Source organism: Salarias fasciatus, chromosome 12 (assembly GCF_902148845.1).
Source record: "Salarias fasciatus chromosome 12, fSalaFa1.1, whole genome shotgun sequence".
Classification (NCBI taxonomy): Eukaryota; Metazoa; Chordata; class Actinopteri; order Blenniiformes; family Blenniidae; genus Salarias; species Salarias fasciatus.
Genome location: NC_043756.1, coordinates 30,671,626 through 30,688,028, shown reverse-complemented (window position 1 = coordinate 30,688,028; position 16,403 = coordinate 30,671,626). Strand labels below are relative to the sequence as shown.

Here is a 16,403-nt window from a genome sequence, read left to right as displayed (position 1 = left end):
CAGACTGACCCAGTCGGTTTTTGTCCGGGTTAAAAGTCAGGTAGGCTGAGGAGTGCCAGCCTCTGAGACGTCCTCTTCATTGTCCTGACACTCAGAGATGTTCTGTTTTCTTTGGGCGAATTACCTATTCCCTAAAACGTTTTGTCTATTGGTAGCTGAACTTCCATTAACGATAAACTGGCGACGGCGTCGCCAGACTCACAGCACTTCCCTCCAAAACTGAAGATGAACTGCTTTTCACTTTGGAGAGTTCATTCACCTCCTTCAAGACTGAGCCTGTCTCAGTGAGACACACGGCTACAAGAAAGTGCAGTGTTTGTTTTCTGACTGTGGAGGTTGTTGAAGCTGCTATGTTCCCCTTCGCGCAGTTCGAGTGTGTATGCCAACAACGCCCCTGAGTGATCCAGGGACAACCAGAGGACTCCTTCATCTTCACATGTAAAAAATAGTACCTAATTTAAAATTGGATAGGAAATGTTTTAGAGCAGGAAAATGGCCATGGTGGTGCAGTGGGCTGCACTCTGACCTCACAGTGAGAAGGTCATAGGTCGTTGTGCCTCAGTGTGTGTTCTCCAGGTATCCTCGCTTCCTCCCACAGTTCAAAATGTGTGTGTGAGCTTAGCTGGTGATGATAAATGTCCTGTCGGTGTGGATGTGTGTGTGGCTTCAGGTTCTAGATGTCCAGGTGGAACCTGAGTCTGAAGACCTGCAGCAGGAATATGACAGTCAAGGGAACCATCTTCACATTTCAAGGCCTCTGAATGGATTTGGCATTTCAGGGTCAGTCAGAAAACACAGCATCAAAAACAAAACTTTATTCCCCAGCTGAACGTCACTCTCCAGACATGAAATGAAATCATCTCCGAGTCTCTTCAGCTTCACAGAATCACAGCCGCCGTCGACTGGAGCGACTGGAACCATGATATTCCAGGTCCAGAGAAACAAGACAGGAAACCACTGAACGCTTCAGCGCCATCCAGTGGCCATACGGAAGATGACAGCATGGACCACAGCTTTTACACATGCAATCATTTCATCAACATGTTCACACACTCACAGGTTTCTGTGTGTTTCAGACAGTCTCTCTGGCTTTCAGAGGAGTTTCAGCATCTCAGGGTCGCATTTACAGTCAGACCCCGTTTACACGATAACATCTCAAGTGAAAAGGCTTCATTTTTTTAGTTTTCTTCCAGAGAAAGTTTGAATTTACACAACAGCATTGTGAAAACGAAGCCGGTTCCTGTTTGATCAGGATGCTCCATCGCCTCCCGCTGTGCTGCTGCTGAAGGCTGAGCTCCGTCCGTCGGTGAATCCTGACGGAGGCGGAACGCCGCACCACAATACTTCCATCATGAGAAACTGGTTGGAAACAGCTGATTGTTAGCTGAAGCCACACCAGGGCGTAATGGGAACGCTTCCTCCTCTTTATGGAGAAAACTGTGCACACCTCCATCAGCTGCAATGAGACGGCAGTGAACATGAGGAGCGCTCCTCTTCTCCAGCCTCAGCAGGCCTGAGGGCGCCGGTCAGAAACATCTGCATCAGTTTGTAACACCAACTACAATAATCCACGTCCACAGAGAAGTGCAGCTTCCAGAGCTTCAGGCTGTGTCTTCCAGCAGCCTCTGCAGGTTTCTCTGCACCTGAAAGGAAAAAATGTTTTTTCACTTAATTATGAAGAAGGTTGATATAGTGACTAGAAGTTGAAAATAATCCCACATCCAGTGTTGATACTGAATAAAAAAGAGGATAAAGTCAAGTCTTAGAGCAACAGTGGACAAAATAAAGACAAGTAAAGTGTTGGAATAAAGCAGAACTGTTTTTTTAAATGTGCTTTTGGAATTATAATTTGCACATAGAACACTTGTTGGCAGAAGGGCTGCACAGGGACCGGCTCGCTGACGGTGCAGGTCTCCTCTCCGTTCAGACGCCACGAGCGCCGCTCGGCTGCCGCTGACGTTCGACTGGCGGCCGAGAACGCCGCTCTGCTTTCACATGACGTCTGCTGATCGGCAGATCACTGACCATGAATGTTTGATTAATGGCAGCTGGCGTCTGGTTACACTTCAGACCGTGTCGCTTTAGCGTGCACAGAGAGCAGGACCTCCCAACCCTTCAGGGAGGGAACTCACGCAGGTGGAGCTCAACAAAGTCACCAATAAATACAGGGTCGGCTTGATCATTTGAAAAAAAAAACAAAGGGAAAAAAAGAAAAGCAATAAAAACAAAGATCATTCTTTAAAAAGATTATTTTCAACAGAGATCTACCAATCAGTGTCTGATTCCATACTGCACAGAGGACAGATTAAAACTCCCCGATACAACCTGGTGAATGTTACCTGGTAACGGCACTCTAAACACACACACACACACACACACACACACACACACACACACACTCATACGGACAGAACACCAAGGTGGACCAACCTTCTCCAGCTTCATGAGGTTGATGGTGAGAAGCTCCGACAGCAGCTCCGCGTCCACCTCAGCAGTCCTCAGGACGTCACTTCTGGGACAACAGACAGAACACACACACACACACACACACTCACACACACACACACACACACACACACACACACACACACACACACACGCCCAGACCTTCATGGATCTGCAGATCTGACGGTTCCTCACATGAATCAACGTTCATGTCACTCACACAGCTGGAGATCCAGGCTGAGAGGAGTTACTGCTCACCGTCTGCACTCAACTGTGACTCACGTCTCATCTCTGAATTTGTGAGTGTGTGTATCTGTGTGTGTCTGTGTGTGTGTGTGTGTTCATTATTGCAGTAATCATTTCTGGCAGTGTGACTGTGGTCCAAACTCACTCCTGGCTGGAAACGTCGATGGAGCTCAGAGTGGTCAGCCTCTGCTCCAGTGAAATGATCCTGAAGGCCAGGTAGCAGGAGGACAGGACCAGGACACACACTCTGAGGAGAGACACACACATCAGACATCCAGAGTGTGAGAGGTCGGACGCTCAAGATTCACCGCATCACTCAGCTCTGGATCTGAATCTGAGTTTCAGACGTACAGAAACATGTAGATGAAGAGCAGAGTGTTGAGGGAAACGGACCGCGGGGTTCTGGGGTCCAGCTCCACCTCTGAGGACACAAAACACAACCGTTTGTTTGATACTTTATGTTTTTACTTAGTTCTCTCCTGGTTCCCTTATCGTGGGAAGTGGTTTGGATCATCTTACGAGCGTGGCGAGCGTCGTGCTGCTTGCCGTCTGAGCTCTGCTGCTTGGAATGCTGGGTCTTCGCTTTGTGCTGGTGCTTCATGTTTTCCTGAGTGGACACGCTGTCTTGGTGCTTCAGCGCCTCCAGGAAAGGAGGAACAGGAAACTCTGCAGAGGACAAACGGTGAACCTGGAGGTGATCCTGGAGGAAACATTGTGATTGGTCCTGATCCTGGTCCTGATCCTGGTCCTGGTCCTGCCCTCCATGGCTGGAGTGAACAGTACTTCTGCTCAGTAGATGACAATAAGAACAATGTTTTTCTCCAGAGTGTCATGACTTTCAGTCCATATTCTCCTGATTGTGGTCCTGGATCCAGTCCAGAATCTCCTGGACTTGGTAGTTTCAGAGTTGACAGTCACTGTAACAACAATCCAACCTGGTGGTGCAGTACACTCTAAACCAGCGGTACTCCACAGGGTCCTGAAAGAGCCGCAGTGGCTGCTGGTTTTTGTCCCAACCAAGCAAGAGCACGTTAGACTCCACCGATTTCACCAAGTCTACAGGTGGACTCACTTTAGGAAATGGGTGGAGTCCAACACTCTGGAGGAGAACACCGTCCCTTTTGTTCATCTATTCAACATGTGCAGAGCTACTATTCACAACACCTGTGGAGCACAGGACCAGGACCAGGACCAGGACCAGGGCGAAGACTGGGAGCAGTATTTCTGCCGTCAGCTTGGAGATGTGCCCCGAGCATTTTCACAGTGACGGCTTCCTGGTGTTTCCAAGACAAACTGTCATGTGAACAGAAGTCAAAATGAGACAAAGGTTTTTTCCATTCTCTCCAGGAATCGTTCCCTGATGCCTCTTTCACACAGAAGCACTGGGTCCAGTGTGGTCTACAGACTGCCGTGGCGGCGGACAGCAGTGTGCGATGGTGCGGAGGTGCGGAGGTCCAGATCTCCGGACCTCTCTGTCGATCCAAACCTGCGTCTGGATCAGTCCGACTCGTACCTGCCATCTTGTCGTAGTCCGGCGCCTGAGAGTCGGAGCTGCTGCTCTCCTCCAGCTCCTCTCTCCTCTGCTTGACGGATCCATCCAGGCCACTGAACTCACCCTGGACACACACACACACACACACACACACACACACACACGTTAGTGAAGTCCTGTGAACGACGAGCAACCTGCTTTTAGACTGGATGGATCCATGGATGAATGATGGATGGATGGATGAATGGATGCATGATGAATGGATGGATGGATGATGGTTGGAGGGATGATGCATGGATGGATGGATGGACTGATGGATAATGGGTGGATGGGGGATGGATGATGGATGTATGGATGTATGTATGGATGGATGGATGTATGGAAGGATGGATGAATGAATAGCTGAATGGATGGTTAAATGTATGGATGGATGATGTATGTATTAATGGAGGATGGATAGATGATGGATGGATGTATTGATGAATGAGGGATGATGTATGGATGGATGGATGATGGATGAGGGATGGATGTATTAATGATGGAAGATGGATAGATGATGAATGGATGGATGTATGGATTAATGGATGATGGATGGAAGGATGGATGAACGAATGGATGTATGGATGAATGGATGGATGGATGATGGATGATGAATGGATGTATGGATGGATGATGGATGGATGGATGAATGGATGCATGATGAATGGATGGATGGATGATGGTTGGAGGGATGATGCTTGGATGGATGGATGGACTGATGGATAATGGGTGGATGAGGGATGGATGTATGATGGATAGATGATGTATGGATGGATGTATGGATTAATGGATGATTAATGGATGATGGATGGATGATGGATGTATGGATGTATGTATGGATGGATGGATGTATGGAAGGATGGATGAATGAATAGCTGAATGGATGGTTAAATGTATGGATGGATGATGTATGTATTAATGGAGGATGGATAGATGATGGATGGATGTATTGATGAATGAGGGATGATGTATGGATGGATGGATGATGGATGAGGGATGGATGTATTAATGATGGAAGATGGATAGATGATGAATGGATGGATGTATGGATTAATGGATGATGGATGGAAGGATGGATGAACGAATGGATGTATGGATGAATGGATGGATGGATGATGGATGATGAATGGATGTATGGATGGATGATGGATGGATGGATGAATGGATGCATGATGAATGGATGGATGGATGATGGTTGGAGGGATGATGCTTGGATGGATGGATGGACTGATGGATAATGGGTGGATGAGGGATGGATGTATGATGGATAGATGATGTATGGATGGATGTATGGATTAATGGATGATTAATGGATGATGGATGGATGATGGATGTATGGATGTATGTATGGATGGATGGATGTATGGAAGGATGGATGAATGAATAGCTGAATGGATGGTTAGATGTATGGATGGATGATGGATAGATGATGGATAGATGTATTGATGAATGAGGGATGATGTATGGATGGATGGATGATGGATGAGGGATGGATGTATTAATGATGGAAGATGGATAGGTGATGAATGGATGGATGTATGGATTAATGGATGATGGATGGAAGGATGGATGATGAATGGATGTATGGATGGATGATGGATGGATCGATGATGGATGGATGGATGATGGATGAATGATGGATGTATGGATGAATGAGGGATGATGTATTAATGATGGAAGATGGATAGATGATGTATGGATGGATGTATGGATTAATGGATGATGGACGGATGATGGATGGATGGATGATGGATGGATGATGGATGAGTGATGGATGGATGGAAGGATGGACAATGAATGGACAATGAATGGATGAATGATGTATGGATGAATGATGGATGGATGAATGGATGATGGATGAGCGATAGTTTTCGACCCAGCCTTCGCTGCTCGGTTTGGCGAACGCTCCCTTGAAGACGCGTCCCTCACCCGGGGGAATGTCGGGGAGTGAAGCGTCCTCTGGGCTCTGAAGCTGCTGTCGGCGGAGGACGGGACGGGGCTGCTGCAGGGACTCTTCTCCTGGACACACACCGCACACACACACACTGACAGCAGGCGCCTGCAAACCCTCACTCACACCTTCCACTCATCAGCGGAATGAAATCAGGCTTCATCCTTCTCAACATCACTTCTTGACACAACTCGTGTTTCGCTTGCTTCAACTGGCCGTTCCCAGAGACGCACACCTCCCTGACAGTGAGCCATGCATGTCACATGACCCATTCACATTCAGAGTCAGGAGCATCAGAGCCTCTTCCAGACACACCCCGGTCTCTGCTCCTGCTGAATGCTGGGAGTGGGGCTTACCTCCAGGTGCAGACACATCGACATGAGGAACTTGTAGGTGTTATCTCTGGACAGCAGGGACACAAACATATACTGCAACGACAGCAACACCAGCGTCTCCTTCACTTTGTCTTTCCCACTCAGACAAGCAAACAGAATTCTTGGGTGTTAGTGACAGCATTACTGTGGCTCTCTCTCTCTCTCACTCTGTCATTTGCTGTGGCGACCACCAGAGCGTTTGGCACCAGGATGGCGGTCTTGGTCTTCTTGATGTTGATGACGGAGACCACAGGGATGGCAATCTGAGCACATCAACAGCAGGACGGCGGTTCAGACGTTTACTGTCCAGGTTTACCGTGAGCTTCCGACAGACGACAGACCTCCCGGAAGCTGAGGTGCTCATGGGAAACGCCGAGTGTGACGCAGGTGTAAAGCAGCGCTCGCTTCGATGCTGCACATTTTGTTTTGGATGCTTGCGCGGGGTTTCTCAGTTCTTCATGAGACGTGAAGCTGCTTTAAGAGCCGTTTGAGAGGAGGTCAGATCAGCTCAGCCTTCGGCTGAGGTGAGACGTTTCCTCCGCTAACTCCACATTTAGCAACCATTTCAAGGGAGAACATGAAGCTCTCGCTGTGTTTCGGGTGTCTGTCTACTCGGCCACGGTGCTCGGAGCCTCTGGAAGCATCGTGTTAGCCACTGTATCTTAGCCACTAGCCGATACCGGGTAATGATGGGAGTGCGACAGGCTATCCTGTACGTACCGTCAAGCTCTGAGACTCTTTAGCATGTAGCTCTGGAACTAGTTTTCTTTCCAGTGCCAGTGTCTTGTTATTGAATCGTGGATTTTACTAACGTAAAGTGCTGTGTAACGCCGGAGCTTCAGGTGTGTTCCCGTCTGTCCCGGCGCTCTCTGTACCTTTGTGTCTTTGCCGAACACCTTCGAGTGGAAGCAGATCCAGTGATCGGAGACAAACATCCGTCCCTGGTAGAGGATGTCTTTCTGCAGAGCGCAGGTGTAAGCTGACCAACAGGTAAATAACATCCAGTTAGAGAAGGCAGCTTTCAAACCGCGTCCACAAGAAACCTACAGTTCTGCCAATGAAAAGCCACTTTGACAGGTAGAAAAGAGGGACGCTGACAGTGGACTAGAAGGGAATTTGATCCCCTGAGGAAGCAGATTCAGTCTTGTGTGATCATGTCAGTAACATTAAATCATAATCAGGCGCTGAGCAGACGACGGGTATCGGATGTGGCGTATTATCTGATCCCTCATTCAGTATTTAGGCGGGACGGGCCGGAACTCACTCTGACGGAGCTGCTCCTCTTTGCTGATCTCCTTGAATATTTTGTGGTACTGGCAGTTGCTCTTGGAAATCTGCATCGCCAGGATCCACACACACACATGCACACACACACACACACACACACACACACACACACACACACACACACACACACACACACACACGCATAATAGCAAATTATATAAAGTTCTGTTTCTGAAGTTAAACCTTCAGCCTCCCTGGAATAAAAAGCGATCCTATAGCTGCTGGACTTCTTCAGATTTCTCCACAAAGTGAACCAGGACCTGAAACGTTTGCCGTGTAAACGGGCCCTGATAATGTGTGTTTAAAGAATAAGACACAAAGCCGACAGTAGTTACACTCTACACATCTGCAGTGTTTATTCTGGAGCTTCAATTAGCCTGGTTGACCTTTTACCACCGAAGTTTCAGATTAGCATTAAAGCAGATATCTGACACAGTGCGTGATAAGACTGATAGTCGTAATAAAATGTTTATCATGACCGCCCACCTGGCTGTAGTGAGACTTCTTCCTCTCTATCTTAGAGTCAGAGTCTGTCTGGACCTGAGTCAGCAGAGAGTGATCAAAGGTCTTCGACCTGCGGACAACAGAGGAATAAATCCAGATAAAGAGGAGAATAAATTTATTACACCGTCGACGTCCATCTGCTCCGAGGTGCCTGTTAGCCTGACTCCATGTTTCAGCAACGGAACGTGCTGAACTGCAAACACTGGGCTCCGAAAGTCACTGAGAACATCCAAACTGGGAAATATTTCCCATCTGAAAATGACCAGAAAAATCAACCAAAACTCAAACAAATGAGCAGAGACGGCTTTTTAGGAGATGACATGTTTCCACTGCGTCTGCGGTCTTCTTCAGAGCGTCCCTGACATGAAGATGTGAGGTTTTCTATCAGGTGGCTGGCCTGTCAGACCCAGTCAGACCCCGTCAGACCCTGTCAGGCCCTGTCAGACCCTGTCAGACCCTGTCAGGCCCTGTCAGACCCTATCAGACCCTATCAGACCCAGTCAGACCCAGTCAGACCCTGTCAGATCCTGTCAGACCCAGTCAGACTCAGTCAGACCCTGTTAGACCCTGTCAGGCCCTGTTAGACCCTGTTAGACCCTGTCAGACCCAGTCAGACCCTGTCAGACCCTGTCAGACCCTGTCAGGCCCTGTTAGACCCTGTCAGACCCTGTCAGACCCTGTCAGATCCTGTCAGACCCTGTCAGACCCTCTGAGACTCCTGCTTCACGCCCCCCCCCCGGTCAGAAATCAGCCTGTGTTTACCGGACTAAGGCGGGTTTCTTGCGGCCGGCCTGCTCCCGCTGCTCCTCCTGGTCCCGCTCCTCCTGCAGGAGCTCGCTCGCCATCCTGCCGTTCCTCTGGCGCTCCTCCAGCAGGTTCTCCACATCGGAGCTGAGAACACAAGGACAGAGCGCTGACGGTGACGGTACCTGGAGGGAGAACCGCCTGGCAGCTCGGCCTCTCTCCACAGGGAGAGTCTGAGTCAAGATTCTTCTAAACATGCTGAAAGGGATTCTTTTTTCTATTTTTTCTTTTTACAACAATGTTTTCCCACGACAGCGTCTCGGGGAACTCGCACGGACCCTTGTGGAGTCCCGTATTTTGACACCTGCGTTAAAAAAGTACCTGCAGCTATTTGATCTGACTGTTTCCCGCCTTCCTTTGATACGACGTAGAAGATGTCTGGTCTGTCAGCCGCAGCTTTTCCAACATCCGCCCTCCGTTCCCGTGTCCAAACGCCGCTCCCGCTTTCCTCCGCCGCTTTACTTATTCACATGTGTGCAAACCCAACATAGCAGAGAAAGCAAGGTGCCTGCTCCAGACGCCGGGGAACTGAAGGTCAGTCCAGCCCGAATCACCAAGTCGTAAACTCACAGCACTGAGCTAATCATTTTCCTCGCAAACCTTTATAAAGACGATCCTGAGTGTTTCCCCTGTCAGAAGGCATGGTCTCCAACGCCCAACGAACTCATCCATCAGCAGGCTCCTGAACACGGAGTCGCCGCCGCTCCTCAACGCCTTCACAGTGGCTGTAAAGCGCTCATGCAACAGCTGCAGACTGAAAACTGAGCCTGTTTCACAGCTCACGGATCAGTCCACGGTCACCTGGTGATCTTTAGTGTCATGAAACGCTGAGAGTGAAGCAGAAGGATCGGAGGCTTCAGCCGTTACTCCTAAATGTGAGAAACTGGAACTCAGCCGACCTACAGGTCCTTCCAACCACCAGACAGCCGACGGGCGTCTCGTCAGTCACACACTCACTGGTAATGTCTGTCTTCATGCCTGGAGCTCCCTCTGCTACCTCCCCTGCCATCCTCCTGCAGCCCCGGCTGGCTCCTGCTCTGCTTGGCCATCGAGCCGGATGCTCGCCCGTCCCGAGTCCCGACCGCCGCCGTGACGAGTGAAACAGGACCTGACCGCCTAGCCCGATCCCCGGCCGGCTCGCTCACCTGCTCACATGTCTCAGCCAATCAGGCTGCAGGGCACGGGTGTGTGTGTGTGTGTGTGAGAGAGAGAGAAAGAGAGAGAGAGAGAGAGAGAGAGGGAGAGGGATCTAATATAATCTTTGATCGGTAACATTCTAATCAGCTGTTTGGAGAGTAAAGCTTCCGAGCTGCACTTGTTGCAGGTGCTTTTACAATATGACTTCGACTTTCTCAGTTTATGTAGGAACAGAAGCTGAATCGATGCCAGAGCGCGATGCCAGAGCGCGATGCCGCCGCGCTGTCAGTATTTCAGACAGCGAATGTTCCTGGTAGAGCCTTCCAACCCTAACCTCACCACCAGGCTTTCTCTACGTGTCGTTCTTTGTTCAATCAAGAAAGCTTTGGACCGAGCCTCTGCAGCTGTGCTGGGGATGTTTGGGTCGGGGTTACCGAACCCTAACCTGCGGACACGGGTCAGCATGGACACATGGGTCGGCTCTCTGCTTTGCAACTCCCACATCATGAACATTGGAATCAGTTCTGACCGCTGCAGGCGCCGTTCCCAAGACAAAGCTCGGCATCCAAGTCATGAAGCCACCAGGAGGATTATGGGTTTGTAGATGCTTTGATCACACGGCACCCTCCACTGTCAGCCACAATAACCTGGAGCAAGCTACAGGCAAAAGCAAAGAGGTGGTCGAGTGACAGCGATGGTTCACATGGTTAAAATGACTCAACAACCCATTTTCTCCTCCAACGAGAACTGAACCCTCGCTCTGATATGTACACCACATGTGGACTCTGTGACTGACCTAGAAAGAAGAGAAGGCCGGGACAAACCTGAAAAGACGTGTGTGTGTGTGTGTGTGTGTGTGTGTGTGTGTGTGTGTGTGTTTACTGACGGACAAACTTTAGCCCCCTCTCAGCGACTGTCAGACAAATGTTGCACTTTGAAACACAAACAGTGCTGAGCGGTTTTCGGGAGCCTCTGTACGTCTGACTCCTCACTCGCTCTGTCCTCTACATAAAATCGCTGACTGGTGAGAACCGCGAGCTCGGATGTCAACAAACATGTTCCGTTTCTGGCAAGACATAATTTCACCCGATAAGCAGAAGAGCAGTAACTTGGATTGTTTCCACTGAGTGGACTCTTGCCACTGATGCTATTAGAAACATTCGCCCGCTGCAGAGCTGGTGTCCTGACCTGAGACATCCTCTGGAGGACGGAGTGCCACCCGGCATGGACACCGTGCCCCTCCTCTTCAGACGAAGCGAGTAGTGAGCGCCGTGGTTCTCCATCGGAGCGAGCCGATCCGCTGTCTTCACTGCACGAACCCACGTCCTTCCCGTCCGAGCGGATCAGCTCCTGCACTTCTAACATCCAGCATGCAACAGGAGGGAACAGGACACACCTCCTGGGTCCACAGAGCGCTGTCTGTTTGCTTTGCTTGGCTTCAGAACACGGTGTCAGCCTCATGTGGACTTTCTGCTGACCCCTCTGCTCCCTGGCTGTGAGGGATCTATGTCCAAACAGCCACTGTGCCTGAACTCTCCCTGCAGAAATATGCATTTCAGACAACAAGGACAGACATGCAAGCAAAACTAACACTGACAAAAACACAAAGCAAAAGGCGAACAGCAGACAGTTCAATAAAAAGGGGGACGTCTCACAGAACTCGAAACACGGAGGCAGAAATGGATGGGAAGAGAATCAGATGACATGATGTGAGAAAACGACAAGTGGCCCATTTAACCAGGGGTCAGAGTGTAAAGGTCAAACTCAGGGGAAGATGAATATGGATTTGCCAAAGCTATCGACTGGTTGAAGCTCTGTATGAGTGGCCCGGTGGCGACTCTTCGCGGGCCGGCTTGTCCATCTTGGATTCTTGCATCTTGACGATATAGTAAAGGCTTCGTAAGTCTCATAAGGTTGAGAAAGAAGAAGGAAGATTAGCGCGCGGGCGCTGGTTATATTCCCTTGGTGAGGGGCGTGGCAGTTTGCCAGCGCACGACGGGGATTGGCGCATCGGTTTCGGACTTATCTCAGTGACGGGCTGGCGCCAGAGGGGAGCACCGATACTGGAGCCCGTAGGTGGGCTAAGCACCACACGAAGTAGAACCAGCTGTTATGAGGACAAGAGTGGAGCTGAAGTGTAATGTTTAACAGCTCGTCACCGCCATTAATCCAATTTATCTATTTATTTACACAACGTTGATGTGGAAATTAATGAATATTTTAAAACTGGACAATATACAACTGTGCTGCTGCTTATTACAGCGTAAAGAAATCGTTTTCTGGAGATTTAAAGTGTTTTCTTGTGACCAGTACTTAGTTTCCATCAAAATGAATCATTCAGTCGATTCATTTTTCTCATTCAGAAGATAAACATGGCATTATAAAATGTCATATTAATGATAAATGCAGACTTGCTGCTGTCAAGACAGTGTGGTTGGTACAATATAAATAAAAATGAAAATATTTTGTAGCATTATATGACTATTCAATACTGATAATATTATTATAATTACATAATACTGCTCCGGGGCTGCAGTGAATGCATAGTGAATAAGGATTTCCTTCATGTTTCCTTGAGTTAATTGAATACTGATTGGTAATTGTTTATGCTCGTTTTCTGTTAGATCATGTATTCATACATGATCTATTGCAAACTGCAAGATCCAGTTTGGAAAACACCAGGGCCAGAGGTTCCGGTGGCTGCTGGAGAACTCACTGGGCTACGCAGTGTTTTTGGTCAGCGGCATTATGGGGGAAGAGGAGAGGGACAGCCCGCTGTCGGCCAACAAGCACCTGTTCTTCAGGTACACCTCCCAGATCAGAGAGGTGGGGGAGGCTGTGGGGGTGTACCAAAAGAAGCAGGTCGTGCTGCAGGAGGCCCAGAGGACCAAAGAAAGTCAATGAAGGAGGTGTCTGAGGACCCAAGGCTCTCATCTCCTCCCTGAAGAGGGCAAACGCCAGGCCGCACACCGACGTGGCCCTGCTTAAGGCCTACGTGCTGAAGAGGCGGGCCTCAGCTCCAGCCCTCGCGCCCACCACCAGTGCCGCTGTGTCTGCCCACCGCTGCTGTACCCGCTGCTCCAGCCGCTGTTACCACTGCCACCATCACTGCTCCACCTCCACCTGCAGCCACTCAGAGCGGGCCACCTGTGAAAGGCCTCCCGGCATGAGGGAGCCATTTGTCAGCTTCACAGCAGACACCAAAGATTCTGTCTCCATCCGAACCCTGTAAGTACTGTGGTGATTTGCAAACTTTAAAATCATTACAGTATATGCAATATATCAAACTAAAACAACAGCTGCAGAGCCTCGTTGCCCCCCTCCGTCACAGTCTGGAGCCCGCAGACAGATCTTCACCTCTGGTGAGCTCAGTCAGTGCATACAGGTGTGTTGGAAACGTGTGCTTATTGTTCGTTACTGTTTTCCAGATGCAGCTGCTGGGGATTTTTTTGAGGTGGAAGACGACCAGGAGAAGGCTGTGGCTTCTCAAGCTGAGGAGCAACTTCCTCCACGTATTTAATCCCAAACAATCTATCACAAGCAACTGAATGATAAAAGTGTTTTTTAATGACATAAAATGTTCTTTTCTTTTGCAATACAGAAGAATGGCACTGAAGTGTCTGTCTACATTCACTCTTTGAGTGAACTTCTTCAAAGCAAACATGGTTAAAGGTGTAGTCACTGTATTTATTTAATTTGATCATAATCACTAGCTCAGCTCGTTTTTCCCACTTTGGCCACAGCCGCTTTGGCCACCTCCTCCAGCAGACCTCGGCGCCACAGGAGGCGGTGTGAGGCACGGAGCGGTCCGGACGGCGCGGTCTCCGGCTGCTCAACGATAATTCAACAGCTCGATAGGGAGCGCTGAAGAGCGCTTCTCACGGTGCGGTCCCAACAGACCTAGCCTCGTAAACCAGCCCCGCCCACTCCTCATCCACATTTGGATTTTGGAGCTGGGCACTGCAGACCATGCTGCAGACACATATTATTGGGCTGTCTGTCTGGTGTTCCATCATGGGGCTGAAGCGAATTGACTGAGGGTTTGGCGTCTACGTGAGTTGCGAGCTGTGAGACGAGTGTTTTCCTTAAAGCTGTTTCTTTTTCCTAAAGTCACCAGTAATCCTAATTGAGTGTGTGAACAATCACCTTATGGCAGGGTCGGGGGGGACTTGGGGTGAGGATAGTATGGATGAGAGCGATAGTGAGGGCGTTAAATCCCAAAGGAAGTGAGTGTTGAGTCAAGGTAGTGATTCAGGTGACATGCAAGGGAGGGAGAGAGTTTTGCAGAGGAGAGCGGATCAGGAAGGTCTTAAGATGCTTGACAAGTTTAGGGAAGGACATGATATTAGGACTGTAGGGCCAGTGGCATTAATGGAATTTTTGCATGATTAAGTTGGTGAGGTGGAGAGTGCGACAGTCCACACAGATGGCGATTTGATGATTGTGGGCAAAGATGAAGTCCAGCAAGAGAAAGCATTAAGATTGAGCAGTGTGTGTAAAAAAGAAGTTTTGGCTGTCAAAAGAAGAATGAGAGTAGGAGAGGTCTGTAGGGGAGTGATTTATGGAGTCCCTTTGAATGACGATCTTGGAAAGATGAAGGAGAACATACGTGGTGGACGGGTGATTGGACTGAGGCGACTTCAAACTTGGAGACAAGGGTAAAGTTGGACAGTTAATCAGTGTTAGTGGAGTTTCAAGAAGAGGTGCTCCCTACGTTTGTCACTGTTGGGTACTTAAACTATAGTGTGAGGTTACATGTGCCACCGACTTTACGATGCGTTAAATGCCAGAAGTTTGGACACATTGCAGCCTACTGTAAAGGGAATCTAACGTGTGGGCGCTGTGGAGGAGAGCATGCATGGTACATGTGGAACAGGAGTGCAGGAGAAGTGTGTGAATCGTGGTGGTGCACACAGTGTGGGCCACAGAGATTGCGAGGCTCGAAAGAGGGCAGCTGAAATTCAGCAGAGTAGATCAGAGTAGAGGGGAAGTTATCTTATGCTGAGGCAGCGAAGCAAGTGAGAGTTGAGCCTAAGTTGAAACATGGACCAGGAGCTGTGCAAAGCCTGGCAGTAGATGCAGACTCATTGGTTGTCAAGAAGGAGGATTTTTTTATACTTCATGGTTGAAGTTATTAACGGTACTTTCCAAGCAAAGGATGGATCAGAGAAAACTGCTGTTGTTGTTAAAGGTGCTGTAGGCAGGATTCAGCATCTCCGCCATCTTGCTTAGGTTTACCCATCTAAGATGGCGATTTGAAGCCCAGCACAGCCAATCCTGTCCTGTTTTCTCTGACATCACGCCCTTACGCAAGTTAAGCCCCTCCCACAAGAACATGTGACGAATGCCCCTCGACCAATCACGGTTAGAGCCTCAGGGGCTCTTCTGATTGGTCAAAGATACCTGGAGCTGTCAAGATTCCTTTTCAGCTCAGAACAGAGACAGATGGAAACGCTGCGCCCTCGCGGTAGTGCAGTTATGCTACACACCTAAAGGATTATCAATGGATACTCTAACATTTAATCCAAAGAAAACACAGAAAAATTAGCATTGACTAGCAAAATCCTGCCTACAGCACCTTTAAGAGTGCTGCGAGATACCTGGGAATTAAAGATATCACATGGGAGACAGTGTATGAGGAACTTCAGTTCAGAGAAATGACAGAGAAGTCGTTAATGAGCACAGTCGTCACAGCGGTCTGCGTCATCTTCTCAAGCAAGGACCTAAAACATTTATTTTTTACAGTGAAATGCAAGAAGCCTGTTGGCTAATGGCCAGGAGTTTAAAAGATTTGTGTTTGAAAGAGAAACTAAACCTGATATTATACGTAGAGTTGAGACTTGGTTGCAGCCACACCTAAACTTTGTTCTAAATGGTTAAATGGTGGTGGGGGTGGGGGTGCCACGTTTATCAGAGAAGGAATTCCCTGTAGAGTTTTGGGGAAGGGTGATGAATTGGAATATGTTATAGGTATAGGTATAGGACAGACCGGTCTGAACGCAACGCTGCAGTTGATGGGGAAACACAACTCTGGAGAATGTGATGAGTGTCATGAAGCAGAAACCATAACACACACTCTGATCAGATGCAGAACCTTTGAAAGAGAGAGAAGAGTTTTTAAAAG

The 16,403-nt window shown here is 48.9% G+C and overlaps 1 protein-coding gene across 1 annotated transcript; it reads right to left on the bottom strand.

Moving 5' to 3' along the window:
- Nucleotides 1-1,601: 1,601 nt before the first annotated feature.
- On the bottom strand, nucleotides 1,602-10,191 carry gramd2b (GRAM domain containing 2B). Its single transcript, XM_030104940.1, has 14 exons — nucleotides 10,100-10,191; nucleotides 9,101-9,229; nucleotides 8,321-8,408; nucleotides 7,812-7,881; nucleotides 7,423-7,526; nucleotides 6,715-6,810; nucleotides 6,530-6,601; nucleotides 6,152-6,241; nucleotides 4,205-4,307; nucleotides 3,215-3,357; nucleotides 3,043-3,110; nucleotides 2,837-2,938; nucleotides 2,431-2,509; nucleotides 1,602-1,643 (listed from the first exon to the last, which is right to left on the bottom strand). The coding sequence occupies exons 1-14, from the start codon at nucleotides 10,189-10,191 to the stop codon at nucleotides 1,602-1,604; spliced, it is 1,278 nt and encodes a 425-aa protein (XP_029960800.1).
- Between the last annotated feature and the right edge of the window lie 6,212 nt (nucleotides 10,192-16,403).